The sequence below is a fragment of the Papio anubis genome, chromosome 4 (genome assembly GCF_008728515.1).
Source record: "Papio anubis isolate 15944 chromosome 4, Panubis1.0, whole genome shotgun sequence".
Taxonomy (NCBI): domain Eukaryota; kingdom Metazoa; phylum Chordata; class Mammalia; order Primates; family Cercopithecidae; genus Papio; species Papio anubis.
Window position 1 is genome coordinate 66,898,914 of NC_044979.1, and position 19,312 is coordinate 66,918,225.

The 19,312-nt window shown below is 33.7% G+C and overlaps 1 protein-coding gene across 7 annotated transcripts in view; it reads right to left on the reverse strand.

The window, feature by feature from the left end:
• SLC25A40 (solute carrier family 25 member 40) overlaps nt 1–19,312 on the reverse strand; it is a 56,099-nt gene that overhangs the window by 5,988 nt on the left and 30,799 nt on the right. For 4 of the 7 annotated variants that reach the window (XR_001901057.3, XM_017956989.3, XM_021935305.2 and 1 more), the window contains 8 exons: nt 18,660–18,780; nt 16,343–16,402; nt 14,543–14,649; nt 10,293–10,360; nt 8,281–8,405; nt 7,374–7,547; nt 4,189–4,298; nt 2,086–2,167 (listed from right to left, as the gene is read on the reverse strand). Coding sequence is in view for 5 of the 7 variants with exons in the window: in XM_017956989.3 (XP_017812478.2) it covers nt 2,086–2,167; nt 4,189–4,298; nt 7,374–7,547; nt 8,281–8,405; nt 10,293–10,360; nt 14,543–14,649; nt 16,343–16,402; nt 18,660–18,756 (823 nt within the window). In the remaining 2 variants the exon portion in view is untranslated. Of the gene's footprint in view, nt 1–40; nt 174–2,085; nt 2,168–4,188; nt 4,299–7,373; nt 7,548–8,280; nt 8,406–10,292; nt 10,361–14,542; nt 14,650–16,342; nt 16,441–18,659; nt 18,781–19,312 lie in introns of all 7 variants that reach the window. The other 3 variants (XM_009203502.4, XM_021935306.2, XR_002520735.2) reach the window with 2 other exon arrangements.

Here is a 19,312-nt window from a genome sequence, read left to right on the forward strand (position 1 = left end):
TTAGGTAAAAGTTATCTCTGTTATAGGATATGGCACTTACTCCATGCTAATGTGCTTCTGAATGCAGCCTCTGTTCCAGTAGATTATGAGCTCTTTGAGGATTTGGGTAATTGTCTCATTTATCTGTATATACCAGCATGGTGCCTGACACAGTATAGGCACTCAGTAATTGACTAATGAATGAAGAATGGAAGAAGTGGTCAAAGTAGGCTGGCAGATCATATACTTGCATGGAACTATCATTCTATAGTATGATAGATGCAACACTTCATATTTTCTTTTTTGCTTAGAGAGAAGGGATTTGGTATAGTTGAGCTGTGGAATGAAGGAAGTCACTTCTAAATGAAGCTGAGTTACTTCTTGGGGATAAATAATGTAAATCCAAACAGTAAGTATGGGCTGATTATCACTCAAATTGCAAGTGTAATTTCAACTGAAATATTATCTTAGTAAACCTTTAAGTAATTGGTTCATAGCTGAAGTACACTAACAGATTAAAATTTACAATGATAATCATGGAAAATTAAAACCCAACTCTTAAGATTTTTCCTTTTAGGTTTAAATGAGGAAACATTAATTAGAAAAAACCGGTGATAGGTAAGAGTTAAATCTAATAAAGAAAGATGGCTCCCTGGTGCCAGTCTCAATGAAGATATGTATCACAATCACTTAGGGATCATTTTCAAAATATACAAGCTAGAGTCCCACCTCAGAGTCATTAAATGAGAGTCTATTGAGGGTGATGTCCAGCTTTAGGTATATCGAAAAAGCACCTCAGGTGACTCCAATGATTAGTTACCAACATAAGTGGCTCCCAAACTTTAGTGTGCATTAGAATCTACCTGTACAGATTCCCATCTTTTCCCTTATCAACCACCATGACCACCACTACCTCAATGCCCCAGTCATTAGCCATTTATGCTAAACTACACCAAAGAGAAACTGGTGAAATCCTACTATATTAAATATTATACTTAAGAGGGGAAATAGAAATTCTGATAAGAAAAGAAGAATGAAACAAAGTAATTTTGAACTGTCAAAGGAGGACAGATAGGGCTTGGGTTTCTAGAAGGCTCATGCCTAAAACAGGGAAGTGGGAGAACCCTAATATAATAAAACTCTGATTACCTCCCAGGTTTTCATTAGCTTCTAATATAAAAGGAGAGTAGGTATTTGACAGGTCAAAGACAAGGATGTCACCAATATCCATCAGATTTGTAGAGGTCTGTAACCAGCTTCTTTCAACATTATACCTATTTTACCTTTTATGCAAACTATTATAATCATGGGTAGAAGAATTTTTATTTACACTGTAATAGTCTTATCACAAGACTTACATAATTTTGTAATAGATAATTTCCCATGGGTTTGCTACACTTTCTAAAGGGAATAAATGACAGAGAGATCCTAGTAGAAGCAAATAGGAGTACACTTTTGTTCTAGAAGAAATTACAGGTTATGAAGAAATAAAAATAGATGGTTTTTATGATTAAGTTGGGTTAATCAAAGTTGGTAAATGCAATGGCACACAGTAAAAATCTTTAAATGTCATATTACCATGTTAACAAAACCATGGGATCATGTAATAATGAAAAAGCATCTGATAACGCTTTCATATACAGAGAGAGAGAGATATATATATACTATCAAAAAAAAAAAAAAAAAAAGAAAAAAGGTTTCCCAGTAATTTCCTATCCTTTATCCTGATTTGTCTAGATTTATCTTATTGGTTTATTTCAAAGACTTATGAGGACAATAAAAATAATAATTTGAAATAGATCTGAAAACAAACTAGGAAAAGACATCATAAAACAACTTAGCTTTTAAATGACAAAGATTATTTGTTCTTTATCGCAGGTATGAGACTTAACTGATGGCATTCAAGAAACATTAGACTTTACATTTTCTTAAATTTTTTGTTTTTGTTTAGAGATTTTCTGAATATTCCATTCTAACAGTATATTACTTTCAGTCAAATACACAAAGAATAATGCAGAAGAAAAAAATCTTGTTTTCTTTATTTTAGATATTCCTACAATATCTGGAAGGAAAAACAAAAAAATGCTTTAAATTTATTAAACTTACTTTTATGACTTTCATATGTCCAAAGTTGTGTCTGCTTTTGTGTTTTTACTACATCAAATGGTAAAGTTGCAACAGCTGCAAACTATCAGAAAGTAAAATTGATTAATTTCCATCAACCTTTTAACTTTTCCTAAAATATTTTTACATTCTTCTAATTAGTACATTATTTAGTAAGAATAATAATGAAAATAACAACTTTAAAATGAAATAATATGTATATCTTTTAAGTCTTCATTAAAGAAAACAGATATGTATTTCTCACTATACTCAAAAGTAAAAAGCCTCAGAAAAATTCCCTTACTTTCCTGAGGTCACATAGCTACTAGCTGCAGAGCCACAATTCCAACCAAACCTCTCTGACTCCACTACCAGCATTCACAATTTCTCATGCTCCTTTGTGTTTTATTATTCCTTTACATCACAAGAAGGTACAACACATATGTCAAAGCAAAAATTCTCAAGTATCTAGTAAGCATTTTAAAATTTCCAGCAAATGCTTTTAAAATAGAATAAAAACTTAAATTTGAACAACGAAAATGAATTTTGAACTTTTAGCTCTATAAACCTTTTAAAATAGTTATGTAAATGTTTACATATTAAAATATAGTTACAATGGTTTACAAATTAGATTTTTTTCCTATTAATGATAAAAGCTGGATGCAAATCACATTTCAAATAACTTTTCTCAAAATAATTTACACTTATTTCCATAATGCTTTGAGTTTTTTAACAACTTAATTCTTTTAAATATGTTATTACAATATTTGATACAACAGCCATGAAAGGTTAAAACTGGCATGTATTTTTGCTTCCCAACTCACATTTGGCCAATATGGTCATAAAATGCCCCTTTAAAATCACTTATATTTTATTTCAACCCAACAATTTGTTGATTTATGTTCTTGAAATCAGCTTTGAAGATTGCAGGTAAGGTAAAATCAATGATTTTTCTCCATCTTCATTATCTATCATGTAGTAGCTACAATGTTATGTAAGCCATTTTTGAAACTCTTTCTAAAATAAGGTGGTTTAGGCTGTTCTGTTTTCTGACAGAAAGCCTGGACACATATTCAGATGTTTTTTCTGTTGTAGAGACAAAACGTTATTTGAAAACTGTCAAAATGCAGCAATTTTCTAGATCATTTTAAAAAATCCTAAAAAAACAGATTTTCTAGGTTACATAGAAATAGTACAATAGAGGACTCTCCTTTGTATTTCTGCAAAACTGGTAAATATCCTAAAGCCATTATTCAACAATACTAATTGCTTTTTTTGTTCAATAGGCTTATAATCCACTAGGATTAATTTGAAAGATTTTAGACTGGGAATATTTATATCTAAGTTTTAAAGTCAACTACGTGGCTTCCTTGGCCTAGATTTTCTGAGATATTATTACAATATTTTTTTGCAAGTCTCCATCACTTCACTCTGCTCCTTCACTATTGTTTTTATGTGGTTCCAGTGTGTTATTGTCTCACTACAAGTTATTACAAATTCATTTTTGGAAGTATGTGGGTATAAAAAAAAACTATTACCAATGTCAGGGTGATATAAATCTGCATAATGAAAGTCTACTACAGGACTTTCATATCATTCTACAAGGAGGTGTGGAAAAAGATAAACTATTACCCAAAAAATGGTAACTTAAGATTCCTTCCTTCTGACTGTAATTTTTGTTCAAATTCTTTTAAAAAGTACTTTAGTAGGACAAAATGTTTCCAAAGAAACAGGAATCAGGAGCAGAGGCTAGAAGTGCTTAACGCATATGAGATGACACTGCATGAAATATTACGTAATCAGAGCAAAATTACAAAATGCTCTAAATAATAAAACTCTAAAATATTGTAACTGTAATGATCCAACAAATTCAAAAGTTTCTCACAAAAATGTTTTTGCAACATAAAAACATAAATACAGTATGTTTAAATTATTTTATTTGCTAATAATTTGTTTCCTTAAAATAGAGGGCAAATATTTAGAAAAACTTTCAAGCAGTGCAGCTAAAGTGGATCTCAATATACATGAGATATTATATAATATTTTGTTTTGTTTTAATACAACAATTATTTTTCTGGAATATTAATAACAAAAGAATAAACTTACAGAACCAGACAATGCCCCTGAAGTAAAGTTGATCATAAATGTTGGCTCATATAAACCAGACTTCTCACATAACCACTTCTTTAAAATTTCATAGTTATACCAGTACATTGCTATAAAAACAGAGAATGAAATGAACACACATTTAGAAACAAAATGTGGACTTTAATAAAAGAGTTATGAGGTTATATATTCAGGGGACAGACAAATTCTAACCTTGACACACCTTGCTTTCTGCTTAGACACCCACTAGGGTGGGATTTCTTTTTTTAAAGCAAAATTCTCAGTAATATTCTAGCAGTCCTATAAACAAAAAAAAAAAACTATGCATCAATGAAGTATGACTATAATTCCAAAGCCTGACAAGGACAACAGTACAAAGGAAAAAAGTAAAGGCCAATCTATTCATGATCATAGGTACAGACTTCCTAAAAACAATAATGAAAAACAAACTGAAGTCAGAAATATTTCATAAAATATCATACACTATGATTAAGTTGGGTTATCCCAGAAATGCAAAGGTATACAATAAAAATCTTTAAATGTCATATTACCATGTTAACAAAACCATGGGATCATGTAATGATAATGAAAAAGCATCTGATAAAACTCAACACTCTTTCATTTAAAAGAAGCAAGTTTCTTGGAAACCTAGAAGTAAAAGGAAACTTCTTTAATTTGATAAAGAACATGCATCAAAAACCTATACCAAAAATAATTATTAATGGTTAAATGAGATCTATTTTCTTTAAAATGGGAAAAATGATGGGGATGTTCATTATTGTCACCATAATTCAAAAACTCACTGGGCAGCAAGAAAGAAAGAAAAATTATGATTATAAATGATGATATAAAACAGTTAAATTTACATATATTTTTATATATATCCAAACCAAAACGATAGTAAGACAAAGCAGAATTTATAACAGAGTGTCAAAACATAGCTGGATATAAGCTATAGAAAAAAATCAATTGCAACTGTACCAACTACAAAGATTTAATTTTAAAAAATTAAAAAAGAGCTTTAAAAATAGCTACTAAAAGCTGGGGACAGTGGGGTGCACCTATAACTAAACGTCAGAAAAAAGAGATGAATACAACCTTGATGAAGAAAAATTTGAATCTCTCCTAAAACAACTTCTTAAAGACTTATTATTAACATAAAGAGATGACATTCCTAGGGAAGAAAAATAAAGTGACATCAAGATTTTTCTTAGCCAAGCATGGTGGCACACGCCTTTAGTTCCAGCTACTCAGGAGGTTGATGTGGGAGGATTACTAGAGCCTTGTAGATAGATCAAGGCTACAGTGAGCCGTGATTGTGCCACTGCACTCCAGCCTGGGCAACAGAGTGAGACCCTGCCAAAAAAAAAAAAAAAAAAAGATTTTTCATAGAGCACTAATAATTCAGTGTGGTATTGGCCTGAAGTCAGAAACATTAACCAGTGAAACAGATCCATGCATACGTGAAAATGTTATATGACAGAGATAACAATGCAGATCCCTGGAGCAATTATGGTTATTCAATAGATCAGGGTCCACAACCCCAGGGCTGAGGATTGGTACTGATCTGTGTCCTGTTAGGAACTGGGCTACATAGCAGGAGGTGAGCGGCGGGTGAGTGAGCATTACCTCCTGAGCTCCACCTCCTGTCAGATCAGCAGTAGCAATATATTCTCATAGAACTCTATTGCTAACTGCACATGTGAGGGATCTAGGTTGCGTGCTCCTTATGAAAATTTAATGCCTGGTGATCTGAGGTGGAATAGCTTCGTTCTGAAACCAATCTCACACACACACACACACACACACATACACACACACACACACACAATTTTTCCAATCATGGAAAAACTGTCTTTCACAAAACCAGTCCCTGGTGCCAAAAAGGTTGGGGATCACTGCAACAGGTGATGTTGGGACAACCAGCTATCCATGTGGGAGGAAAATGAAATTTAAAACCTACTTCAATTTCAAAACCCCAAATCAATTATGAATAAATGAATGCCAATGAAACAGTGCCCAATCTTATTAAAAACCAGGGAAACGCAAATTAAAGTGAGATACCACTTTAAATTATTAAACAAAAATTAAGAACTTTGACAATAAAAACACTGGAAGGGGTGTGAAGCAGCAGAAAATTTCATACATTGCTGGTAGGTAGGTAGATCACACAATCACTTTAGAAAAGAGTTCTATATTACCTAGTAAAATTTGAAATGTATGTATGTATATGAACCAACAAATCCAATATTGGATAAACTTTCAAAGGTGCACTAAGAAACTGATTAAAAATTTTCATAGCAACATTGTCTTAGTTGTTTACTCACATATAAATGAGTAAAAATGAAGAAAACAGTTTCCTATAACACAAGAAGGAATCTTAGGAAAATTTTTTAGTAAAAGGAGATTTTCAAAAATAGGCAAAACTAACTAATACAATGTTTGGCAATAATATGTATGTGGGAAAACTAATTCTTTTCATCAAATGAATGGCATTTAATATACTGGTTACCACTGGGGTTGTGACAGTGAAAGAACATATTTGTGGTTTCATGATTTTTAAAGGATATAGATATTATTATTCAGAGTTTCTCTCTAGATAAGTATTTCTTTTGGGTCTTAAAAACTTCTATAACCCACAGGGGAAATGCCACTAGAGTATGTACATTATATAAGTTACTGGTAGATTTGTACTTCTCACTTTCCATAATTTTCTCCCTTTTCATAATTGAGTAAGTAGTACAATAGCCTACTTGATTTGTAATAGTCTTTCACAGGATAATCATTTAATGGGGAGATGTTTATTTTTAATAACTGAAAAAGTAGGAGCCCATATAATTCCAAAGTGGTCTTATGGATTCTATCCTTTGATTCGTAGTTGTTTTACTTATCTTACTAATTGTTTAGAATAATACTAAATGACTTATTTAGAATGTTAAAGGTACTTTGCATTCTCTGAATATGAATACCTACTAATTAATGTATAAAAACTAATAACAAGCTTGAATAAAAACTATTCATTCAATAAAAGCTTGTAAAGATCTGAGAGCCCAACAATGAAAAAGGAGTTTGTGGTCACTACAGACAATAACTTACCTTTAATGGTAAAGAGTTAAAAATCTAGTAACAGTAATATTTAACAAAGCTACGTAAAATTGAGTAGCTACAAATAAGATAAATCCTACCTGAGAAAGGTACATCTCTAAGAACAGTAGGAGCCCAGCCCCTCCAAAGGGAAATCCAACCATCTTCAGATACTTTCTTGCTGACAAATCGATGCAGTTCCGTGTAAGAAAACTTCTTGGACTGCATCTTGGTTCTAATCAATTCTAGTGGACTTATCACAGTTACTGCACCAACTAATACAAACAAGTTTAAAAAAAGAAAACAAAAATAAAGCCATGTACTATGCAAATACACATACTGTAAAAATTAATATTCACATATTTTATGATTTTTAAACTTTTATTCTATAATGTCTGAAAACCTTAAAATTAAATATCTAATGATGTCAACATAATTGACACAGATTTTTCCCTTGATAAAAGTTATTTCTTAAAAGTCTATGTTCATATATCTTACTTTTTCTGGTTTCAACTCTCTCAACGGCAGTTCCAGAAATGTTGTAATCAACCAGAACTATGAAAACCAAAGCCCATTCCAGTTACTGACCCAATAAATCCCACTCCCATTTAGCAGAGTAAACGTTCTTCTGTATAGAGTCAACTTTCCTTACGATCAAACTCTGAATCCCAAAGTTTTAAGGAAAGTGATTCAGAACTTTGGACTGAATCATGCATGATCCCACGTGATACCTCAGAAGTTCAGGTGAATCAGAACCAACTCTGATGTCACTCTAAAAACTCTGTCCATGATTTGACCAAGATAGGCTGAGCCCATCTCATTCTGATGGTAATCACTATTCCATATGACTTCTGGAGTATCTATCCTATATTAACAAATTAATATAAACTATAAGGCAAAATATATCATACTAATATTCTATATATTGTACAAATTATCTGTGAATGTCCCAACTTAAACAGAAGCTCTAAACAGAAATCAAAATGAAAATAAAGATTTATTACTCACATCTGGCTGCAATTCCAGCAACAATTGGTATGTAGGTTTCATTTTCTCCTAACTTAGATCTCAGAAGAGCACTTAATTGATCATAGCAGGTAAAATAAATAACTGTGGCAGGAACTGCCATCACTCTGTTAGATCACACAAAAAGATTTGTTCAAAATTATCAAAAGATTCCACAGTCTTAAATTCAAATATTATTATATAAGCTAAAAAATCCTTATATTTTGTGTAAGCTAAAAACCACAACAAATTAGCCTATGAGATCAATTTTTCTTTTATTTTAAAAATGGTTAATACTTAGTAGGCAGTAAAAAGATATAAAGTAGGCATTTGCCATCCAAAAGTTTGCATTCTAGTTGTGAAGACAGTTACAATATATAGCATTAAATAAGTGCTAGCATGGTGGTGGCACATGCCTGTAATACCAGCTACTCAAGTGGCTGAGGAACTAGAATCACTTGAACCTAGGAGGCAGAGGTTGCAATAAGCCGAGATCATGCCACTGCACTCCAGCCTAAGGGACAGAGCAAGACTGTCTCTAAATAAATAAATAAAATAAAAATAAAACAAATAGGAAAAGACAAATTAAGACAGACATTTCATCTCCTTGACTTGTTCTGTTTCTGGTTGCCCAGATCTTCTTTCTCATTCATAATTACCATAACATCAGAATCAGCAAAATAAAAAGTACATGAGAAATTGTAAAACATTTTTGAACTATAGACCATATATCACTCCTGCTTGTAACCAGACATAAATTATAATTAACATCATCAGAATTACATACACTAATTTTAAGGGAATTCTAATGGTATACTATTTTAAAAGAAATTATTAAAAGGGAATTATTAAATTCAAACACAAAGTTGCATGTACTGTCATGTCGATAAATATTAATGCAACAAGAAACGAGTCCATGTTTATGATATAACTAAAGAACATTCACAGACCATAGTCTGGAATGCCTAATCTTATATGGTGGACTTTGCTGCTGAGAATTTAGGAGCAGGACTGACTGGTGAGGTATTAGATCTGCCACTAACTTCAAACCTTAAGCATTGTTTAAAATAAATGTCTCAAATTAACTAATTTCCTCCATTAAAAATATAAAGTCCTTGGGAATAAATGAGACAGCAAAAGCCAAGTTACTATTTTAGATTTTTACATTTAATATTAAGAGTTTATCATGTTAATTCATGTAATCGCTAGTTAGTAGACAATTAGAATTATCTGGAGAAAGTATACATTTTGCAATATATCATACAGCTTTAGTAAAATGAACAAATAGACATCAAAATTTTTATTTCTGAACATGAAAAAAATTACCATATGCTTGTGTAGCAAACACAACACAGCAGGCTTGGTTGCTCAAACCTTGTATAACTTCCGGAGGGCCTATGTGCATGCCTGACGTCTGGACAACTCATGGGAATGTATCCCCTGGAGTATTCCCTATTAGAAGGTTTTTTGGACATCTGAAGCACTAAACCAACTTGTCTAGGTTGATCTGTATACTGCGATTTATAGTAAACTTCTTTCCTTCTGTGGGTTTAAAGTTTTGCTCATCACAACTGGCCTCAAAGACAGAATGTGTCCATACAACCCATGCTCAATAAAAGCCCTACACTCAAAACTCAAATGGGTTTCCCAAGGCAGAAGCACTTTGTATACTTCACAGCTCACTAACAGAAGGATAAGCACATCCTGTGCAATGCCATAAGGGAGGACTTTGGAAGCCCATTTCTGGACAACTCCTGATGTGCCTTTTTCCCTTACCGATTCTGTTTTGTATCCTTTTCCTATAATAAACCGTATCTGTGAATATAACCTCTTCAGGTCCTGCAAGTCTTTCAATACATCATTAAACATGCAGGTGGCTGTGAGGCTTAAAAAACAATACCTCAGAAAATGAAAGCATTCTAATATTAAAAATGCAAGACTTTGTCCAACCATGCTGATTATAGGATAAAATAACAACCATTATTTAGTAGAAAAAACATTAAAATTCAACTTACAGGGTAGGAGGAAGGCCACTCCATAGAGATTTAATGCCCTCATTTCGAATGATTTTTAAAAAGGCATCCTAAAATTATAATAGAAAAAAGTAATCAAAATATATCTTTAAACCTGATATACAAAAATTTATAGTGACGATTGGTAATTTGATTCTTTCAGGTATTTACATCTAAAAAAATTAGCTTTTTGGATTTATGTCTGTTCTTTTTAAAAAGGGAATTTTAACACAATTAAAATGAAGCATTTCTGGATGATACTAACTTCTTACAGAATAAAGTCTATATTACTCAGCTCTAGATTGTTCTAAGAGCTTAGAAAAAAAGCTTTTGAAAAGATTATTATAAGAAAGGAAGGAGAGCAACAGCAGAGAATTGGTTAGATAAACTCTCCTAAGCATGAAATCAGAGAAAATATTAAAATGTGCTATGTGAAATCTTTGGAGAGGAACCTAAAGTAGGCAGAGCTTCTATTAACAGACAAACTCTTATAATTTGATAACAAAAAGATAAAGTAATTAAAAATTGGCTAAGGATTTGAATATATATTTCTCCAAAGAATACACACAAATGGCCAATAAGCACATGAAAAACTGTTTGGCTGCATGCAGTGGCTCCGGCCTGTAATCCCAGCACTTTGGAAGGTGGGAGACCCCTTGAGCCCAGGAGTTCAACATCAGCCTGGGCAATATAGTGAGACCTTATCTCTACAAAAAGCTAAAAAATTTGTTGGGCACGGTGACACACTCCTGCGGTGCCAGCTACTTGGGAGGCTGAGGTGGGAGGACTGCTTCAGCCCAGCAGGGAGAGGCTACACTGAGCTGAGATCACACCACTGCACTCCAGCCTGGGCAACAGTGAGACTCTGTCTCAAAAAAAAAAGAAAAAGAAAAAGAAAATAGAAAAAGGAAAAATGTTCATCATTGATCATTATGAAAATGCAAAGCAAAACCACAAATGAGATGTCACTTCATACCTACTAAATAAGCTAAAATTATAAAGACAGACAATAAAAAATACTGGTGAAAATGTGAAGAAATTGGAACCCTCAGATGCTACTGGTGAGAATACAGAATGGTGTAGCCTAGCAGTTTTTCAAAAGGTTAAACATAGTTATCACATGGCTCAGTAATTTCAACTCCAGTTATACTCTGAGAGAAATTAAAACACATATTCACATAAGGTTATAACCAAGAGAAATTAAAACACATGTTCACACAGAAACATGAATGTCCATAGAATTATTCCAAAAAGTAGAAACACCCCAAATGTCTATCAAATGATGAATGGATAAATAAAATGTGATATATTCACATAATATTACTTGGCAATAAAAGAAATAAAATACTGATACATACTACAACATGGATGAATCTTAAAACACTGTGCTAAGTAAAAGACGTTAGTCACAAAGGACTGCATCTTTTCCCAGGAAAAGGAACCCTAGTAAGACAGAAAACCTTTAGACAATAACCACTCTACTTTAACCAAACAACAAAGTGAAACTTGTGGCACCACCCAGACCCGTATCAGCAAAGGCTAAGTAGGTAGCCTAGACTTCCATCAATGTAAGGCTGACAGAAGGTCAATAAGGAACCAAGACTTTTACCCCTACCAGGTCAGCAGTAAGGCTCCTTCATCCCTCTGCTAGGGTGGTATCACAGGAGGAATAGTGGAGAGTCAGTACTTTCACTATCGACCAGCAATGAGGCTACCCCACTACACCGTCAGTGGAAACCATGTAGAAAGCCAGAACTCCCACATATGCTCAACAGTAAAAGAGGTCTTCCCTCACACTGTGTGTCAATAGAGGCTGGGTGGGGAACCTGGACTTCTAACTCTACCCGACAGTAACAAGGTGACTCCCCTATGGAAGCAATGTCAGAAAAAGACAGCTAAAATGGAATGTTTTAAGTGAGATTAAGAGTTTAAGGGAATGCTAAAAAATGTTCAAGTAACACAAAGGAAGGCAGGAAAAGCAAAACAGAAATAGAAAACAGAACAAAGAAAATTTAAAAAATAGTAAGAGGCTTAAGTTCTAATCTATAATGCATTACAATAGTTAAACTAAGTATATTAATTAAAAGATAAAAACTGACAGAGTGAAGTTAAAACATGACTCAATTTTATGCTAAAAGAAATTCACTTCAATTATAATGTCATAAGCAGGTTGAAAATGGATTGAAACACTCAACACATTAAAGATGTTATTCCCCTCCAAATTAACATACAAGTTGAATGTCATTCCAATACATACCCTAGCAATATTTTTTTGTAAATATAAACAGGATCAAGCTAAGATTTATGTGGAAAGACAAAGGAACTTTGGGGATAGCAAAAACAACTTCGAAAAAAAATATAAGGACCAGATGCCGAATCTCACGCCTGTATCTCAGCACTTTGGGAGCCCACAGCAGGAGGACTGCTTGAGCCCAGGAGTGTGAGACCAGACTAGGCAACATAATGATACTCTGTCTCTACAAAACATAAATCACAGTGGCACACGCCTATAGTCCCAGCTACTTGGGAGATGGAGGTGGGAGAATCTCGACGCATGCAGATTGAGGAAGCAGTGAGTCATGATTGCTCCACGGCACTCCAGCCCAGGTGACAGAGCGAGGCCTTGTCTCAGAAAAAATAAAAAGAAATATAAAAATAAAGTAAGAGGAATAAGTGAATCTAATTTCAAGACTTACACGTGCAATAATTAAGACTGTGGTATTGACAGAGTGACAGACAGAGATAAATGGAACAGAATAGAAAACTCAGAAATAGACACACCTAATATGCCCCGCTGATTTTTGACAAAGGTGCAAAAAGCAACTCAGCGGAGGAAATAAAGCCATTTCCACAAATGCAAGTGGACATCCATAGACAACAACAAACCAACCTCAATCACAGTCTCATGCCCTACATAAAACTAACTCAAAATAGATCAAGGACTTAAATACAATTTTTATGAAAAAGTCTTCAGAGTGTAACAGTAGACAAAAAGTTCTTAGCCTTGACACCAAAAGCATGACCTATACAAGATATTAATAAATCGAATTTCATAACAATTAAAAAGTTTTACTCTGTGAAAGACCATGTTTAAGAGGATGAAAAGACAAACTAGAAGTGGAAAAAAATATTTGCAAACCACACATTCAACAAAAGACTAGTATCTAGAATATATAAATAACTCAAAATTCAACAGTAAAACTACAATTTTATTAGAAAAGGATCAAAAGACATGAAGAGCCTTTTTACTGAAGAAGGAAATAAGCATATTAAAAGATGTTCACCATCATTAGCCACTACGGAAATGCAAATTAAAACCACAACAAGATATCTCTATGCAGCTATCATAATTGGTAAAATAAAAGTAGTGACAACACCAAAACACTAGTGAAGATGCGGAGAAATTGGATCAGTCACACAGTGCTAATGAAAAATGTAAAATAGTAGAACCAGTGTAGAAAACAGGTTAGGAGTTGCTTAAACTCTAAACATGTAATTACCACATGACTCAGCAACTGTATTCCCTAACCCATTTTTCCCAGAGTAAGTGGATGTTTGTAGCAGCTTTATTCATAATAGCCAAAATCTGGAAAAAAAACTCCGAAAACAAACTGTATTATATCTGCACCATGAAATAATCTATATTATGAGCAATAAAAAGGAACAGATGATTGGACCTGGATGAATCACCAGGTAATTATGCTATGTAAAAAATGCCAACCCGAAAAGGTTATATATGTTATGATTCCATTTATATAACATTCTTGAAATGACAAAATTACATAAATGAAGAACAGATTAGTAGTTGTGAGGACTTAAGGAGTTGGTGAGAAAAGGGAAATGGGTGTGGCTCTAAAAAAGGAAACAGGAAGAATCCTTGTGATGATGAAGTTATTCTTTATTTTAATTGTATCAATCAATGTCAAAATCCTCGTGGTGACACTGTATTAGTTTCATAAGATGGTACTACTGGGGGAAACTAATAAAAGGGTACATGAAATCTGTCTGTATATATATTTTTAATTTTATATCATCTCAAAATAAAAATGGTCAGTTTTTTAAAAAGTTACCTCCCCCTTTTTTACACAAAACCATGAACCTATGAAAAGGTTAACAAAGGGTTAAAAAGCAAAGAAGTAGTTCCCCGTTCTCAGTTTAATATGATTCTTCATTCTCTTGCAATTAGAAAAATCTTTCACATATAAGATTAAATAGAAAATATACTGTGATTCTAAATAATATAATCACCTTACCAATGTTCCCTGGAAATTTCCTGGCTTCTTATACCACAGTTTGTTGCCTCCTTCTTCACAGACACATAGATGATCCATGAGACCATTACTATATACAAAACATTTTCCTAGCAAAGAAGATTCCAACAGCCAACAATTACCTCACATAACCTTTATTATTTTTACAGATGAACAAATTGACATCACAATGAGGAAACTAGAAAATTATGAAAAGAGAAAGAATCTTGAAAAAGATAAATAACCATCTCTACTTTTTAGGATGAAACAGACATAATTAATTTGATTTGCTTAATGCTACTGCAATGCATTCTAAACTCAGAGTTGTTAAAAGTAACTGCAAATAGGTACTTTATGTTTTCAGAACTGTAGTAAGAAAATGGCTGGGCACAGTGGCTCATGGCTGTAATCACAGCACTTTGGGAGGCCAAGGTCAGGGGACCGCTTGAGGCCAGGAGTTTGATTTCAGCCTGGGCTACACAGTGAACCTCCAACTCTACAAAAAATTTTTAAAAATTAGCTGGGTGTGGTGGCACACGCCTGTAGTCCCAGTTTCTCAGGAGACTGAAGTGGGAAGACCACCTGAGCCCAGGAGGTCAAGGCTGCAGTGAGCTATGATCACACTACTGCACTCCAGCCTGGGTCGGGTGACAGAGTAAGACCTACTCTCAAAAACAAAAACAAAAACAAAAGTACACAAATAACTTCTTTTAAGTTTTTAAGTTATCTGAGGGAATGAAGAAAGAAGATAAAAGAGGAAAACCCATTTAGAGAGGAGAACACGGACACAAATCATTTCTATTTGTCCAGAAGAAAAATCTGTGGTATGCAAGGGAAATTCAGACAAAAATAGAATCTTTTAAAAAATATCATTCTCAATGTACATAATGCCATGCTTTGTCTCTTTTTCTGTATCTGTACTGCTCAGTCTAGCCATTTGTCACATTCGACCTAATGTAGTAACAACTTTCTCTAGTACCAACTTCCTCCCACTTACTGGACTAAACTGTTGCCAAAATTGTCTTCTCTGCCCAACAGTATATAAAAATACGAAGCTGTGAATTTTGTAGTACTTAAGTCTGAGTGTTGCCTTCTGCTTTTATGGTTTTCTTTAATGTATAGGAAATTACCTTTTTAGCCTCTTCCTACAATCTACTCTTTCATTCATCTAAAATATCAGGGTTGTTCATTCCCTCTCACTGCTCTGTATTCAACACAGTGGCTTTATATCTGAGCCAATTTTCTCACAGTCCAAACAGTGTGTTTTTTGCCACTTAAAATGTGGTTGCAATGCCATTATCTTTATAAACCTATAAAATACTAAGGAATTGCTAATCTTGCCTATCTTATAAAAACACATCATTATTTGTCTCAAATTCTACATAAACTACTATCCAGAAATTAATCAAGCTATCTGATAAAATAATACATTTCCAATCACTATATTCAAGCAACAGTTGTATGATGGTCATGAATGCTCTAACATGGGCACAACTTTTGGACACGGGAGTAAGCTAGATTCTAAGGTCTCTCACAAATATAATTCTGCTCTTACCTCTGAGGCACATCTACAAATACATAACCATCCTTTGCTTTAATTAGTAGGTCCATACAAATGTTATATATTTATTTTTTGCCTACACCTCATCACGTACAACTAAATGGTGAAAACAAAAACGTTTTTCATGAGGGTAAGAGGCATCTATTTTAATAAATTAGCAAATAAATATTATGCAAACAAAAATTAACACATGAACATTTAAAAATCAAACATAACATTTTTAGGGTAATCAGTACACGTACCTTTGGGGAGTGGGTTGTTTTGGGCTTGGAGTCTAATTTTAACAACATCCAAGGGTGTCACTATTGAAGATATGTAAGTTTCAATTAGCAAGTGGTATCTGTAAATTGGATAGATGTTTTACAAAGAACACAAAATACACTGATTCATACTTTTCCTCATGGCTATATAATGGGTGAGCTTATTTATCTTAAAGTAGTCTTGAATGTAACATTCTAATTTTTTTGCCCTTCAATTTTGCTAATCAGTGAAAGACAGACTAATTACTTCTCTCATGAGTACTAACTGCTATTTGTAATATTCCTACAACTATCACTCCATTAGCAATAAAGTTGGTACTTGTAAGAAAATATGCTTTCTAATAGAAGAAGTAAAAGTTCCAAAGTCTTTGAGAATAACTTTGTATAAGTAATCAACAGTCAAATGATATTAGTCTTCCTAATCTGTCAAATTTACCTGTATCAAATAAGTGGTACAGATAATAAAAATTTGAGTACACTGGCCATAAAACATCTTTAGCACTAAATTATGTTATTCCATTTGGGCATAGCACAGTAAAGGAAAATAGTTTTAATATGCATGCTATATTTTATCCAAGTAGAAACAAATGCTAAATAATGGTTCTAAGAAAACTTTTCCTCATCTTGAGAATGACAATAATCATATTAGATGATCTCTATGAGCTTTATAACTCAAATTCTAACCTGAAAATATATCATAAGCAATTAATTTATTTGTTCTAATCATTTGTTATTTGTATAAACTACCCAACTTAAAAATCATTAAAATGCTAAACTATCACCTAACTACGTCATTTGGCTACATCTACAAGAAGCTGACTGTAAGAAACAGAAAACTGTGATCCAGAGAAATTTAAGAAACTCCATTAGTGCAAAGTAAAGATTATTTGTAATTGTTGCTAACATAAATTGGTAAAATTCTATATATTCATTATGCTAATATTTTATTCCATCTTCTTGTTTTCTATTATAAAAAGGGAGAATCAGAAAAGTTTAATGTTGATAGGGACCCAAAAGAAATCCCAGTATAAGTCCCTAATTTATAGATGAAATAATGAATTTCAAATAAAAGTTAGATTTCAACTTGAGAATGGCAAAGCAAGGACTAAAAATTCAAGTCTCTTGAATCTCTGTCCAGGGTTGTTTTCATATAATAATATGATGAAACATTCATGGATCATAAATGATAGTATGTGTTGTGAGAAGTCAGGGACCCCCGAACGGATGGACTGGCTGGAGCCATGGCAGGGGAACATAAATTCTGAAGATTTCATGGGCATTTACCAGTTCCCAAATAATACTTTCATAATTTCTTATGCCTTTCTTAATCTCTTAATCCTGTTATCTTCATAAGCTGAGGATGTACATCACCTCAGGGTCACTACAATAATTGTGTTAACTGTACAAATTGATTGTAAAACATGTGTGCTTGAACAATATGAAATCAGTGCACCTTGAAAAAGAACAGAATAACAGTGATTTTAGGGAACAAGGAAAGACAACCATAAGGTCTGACTGCTTGCAGGGTTGGGCAAAACAGAGCCGTATTTTTCTTCTTGCAGACAGCCTATAAACGGATGTGCAAGTAGGGAAGACATCACTAAATTCTTTTCCTAGCAAGGAATATTAATAACTAATACCCTGGGGAAGGAATGCATTCCTGGGGGGAGGTCTATAAACGGCCGCTCTGGTAGTGTCTGTCTTATGTGGTTGAGATAAGGACTGAAATACACCCTGGTCTCCAGCAGTACCCTCAGGCTTACTAGGATTGGGACACTCTACCCTGGTAAATTTGAGGTCAGACTGGTTCTGCTCTCGAATCCTGTTTTCTGCTGTTTAAGATGTTTATCAAGACAATATGTGCACTGCTGAACACAGACCCTTATCAGTAATTCTGCTTTTGCCCTTTGCCTTGTGATCTTTGCTGGACCCTTCTCAGGAGTTTGTGATTTTGCCCTTGTCCTGTTTCCTCAGAAGCATGTGATTGTTCTCCTTTTTGCCTTTGAAGCATGTGATCTTGTGACCTACTCCCTGTTCTTGCACCCACTCCCCTTTTGAAATCCTTAATAAAACTTTCTGGTTTTACAGCTCAGGTGGGCATCACGGTCCACCGATATGTGATGTCACCCCCAGAGCCCCAGCTGTAAAATTCCTCTTTGTACGCTTTCTCTTTATTTCTCAGCCAGCCAACACTTACGGAAAATAGAAATAACCTACACTGAAACACTGATACTAAAACTCAAATGGAAGCACTGATTCATTCAAAGTTACATAATCTATATCAGTAACATAATTTTACCTATTAGTGATGTCAGTATAGCTCCAGTACATGAGGCAAGCATTTGTTGAAGAGGTGTCACTTTGATAATCTCTTGTCCTCTTGTTTCGGGATCCATATTTTTAACTAATTAAATACAAACCTGTTAAAGAAAAAGAAAATATAAAATTAGAGCACGTCCTCTGATACTTCAAAAACGATAATGTCCTTCAGCTAAGCTGGGTGAGCAGCATCACATTAGTAAGACAACTAAGAGAGAATTAACCAAACAGATACAGACCACATAATAGAATGAAAGCAGTTGACCAGTAAGTCTCAGAGTCAGTGAACTTAGCCTCATAAACACTACTAAGAAACCCTCCCCAGTAGAGTACAGAGGTATCAGCAAATACAGCCCTTTACTATATACCAGTAGTTGTTGTACAGATGTAAAATAAAAACACATAACCTTAGTAAGTTTTATCTTACAAAAATTTGAGGAGAAAAGCAACATAAAAACATAAAAAAGTCTTAAAAAGTCAGATAATACAAAACAGTATAAAAATAACTTATGAACTTACTATTCAAAAATAATCACTGCCCAGGCACGGTGGCTCACGCCTGTAACTCCAGCAATTTGGGAGGTTGAGGTGGGCAGATCATAAGGTCGGGAGATCAAGACCAACCTGGTTAAC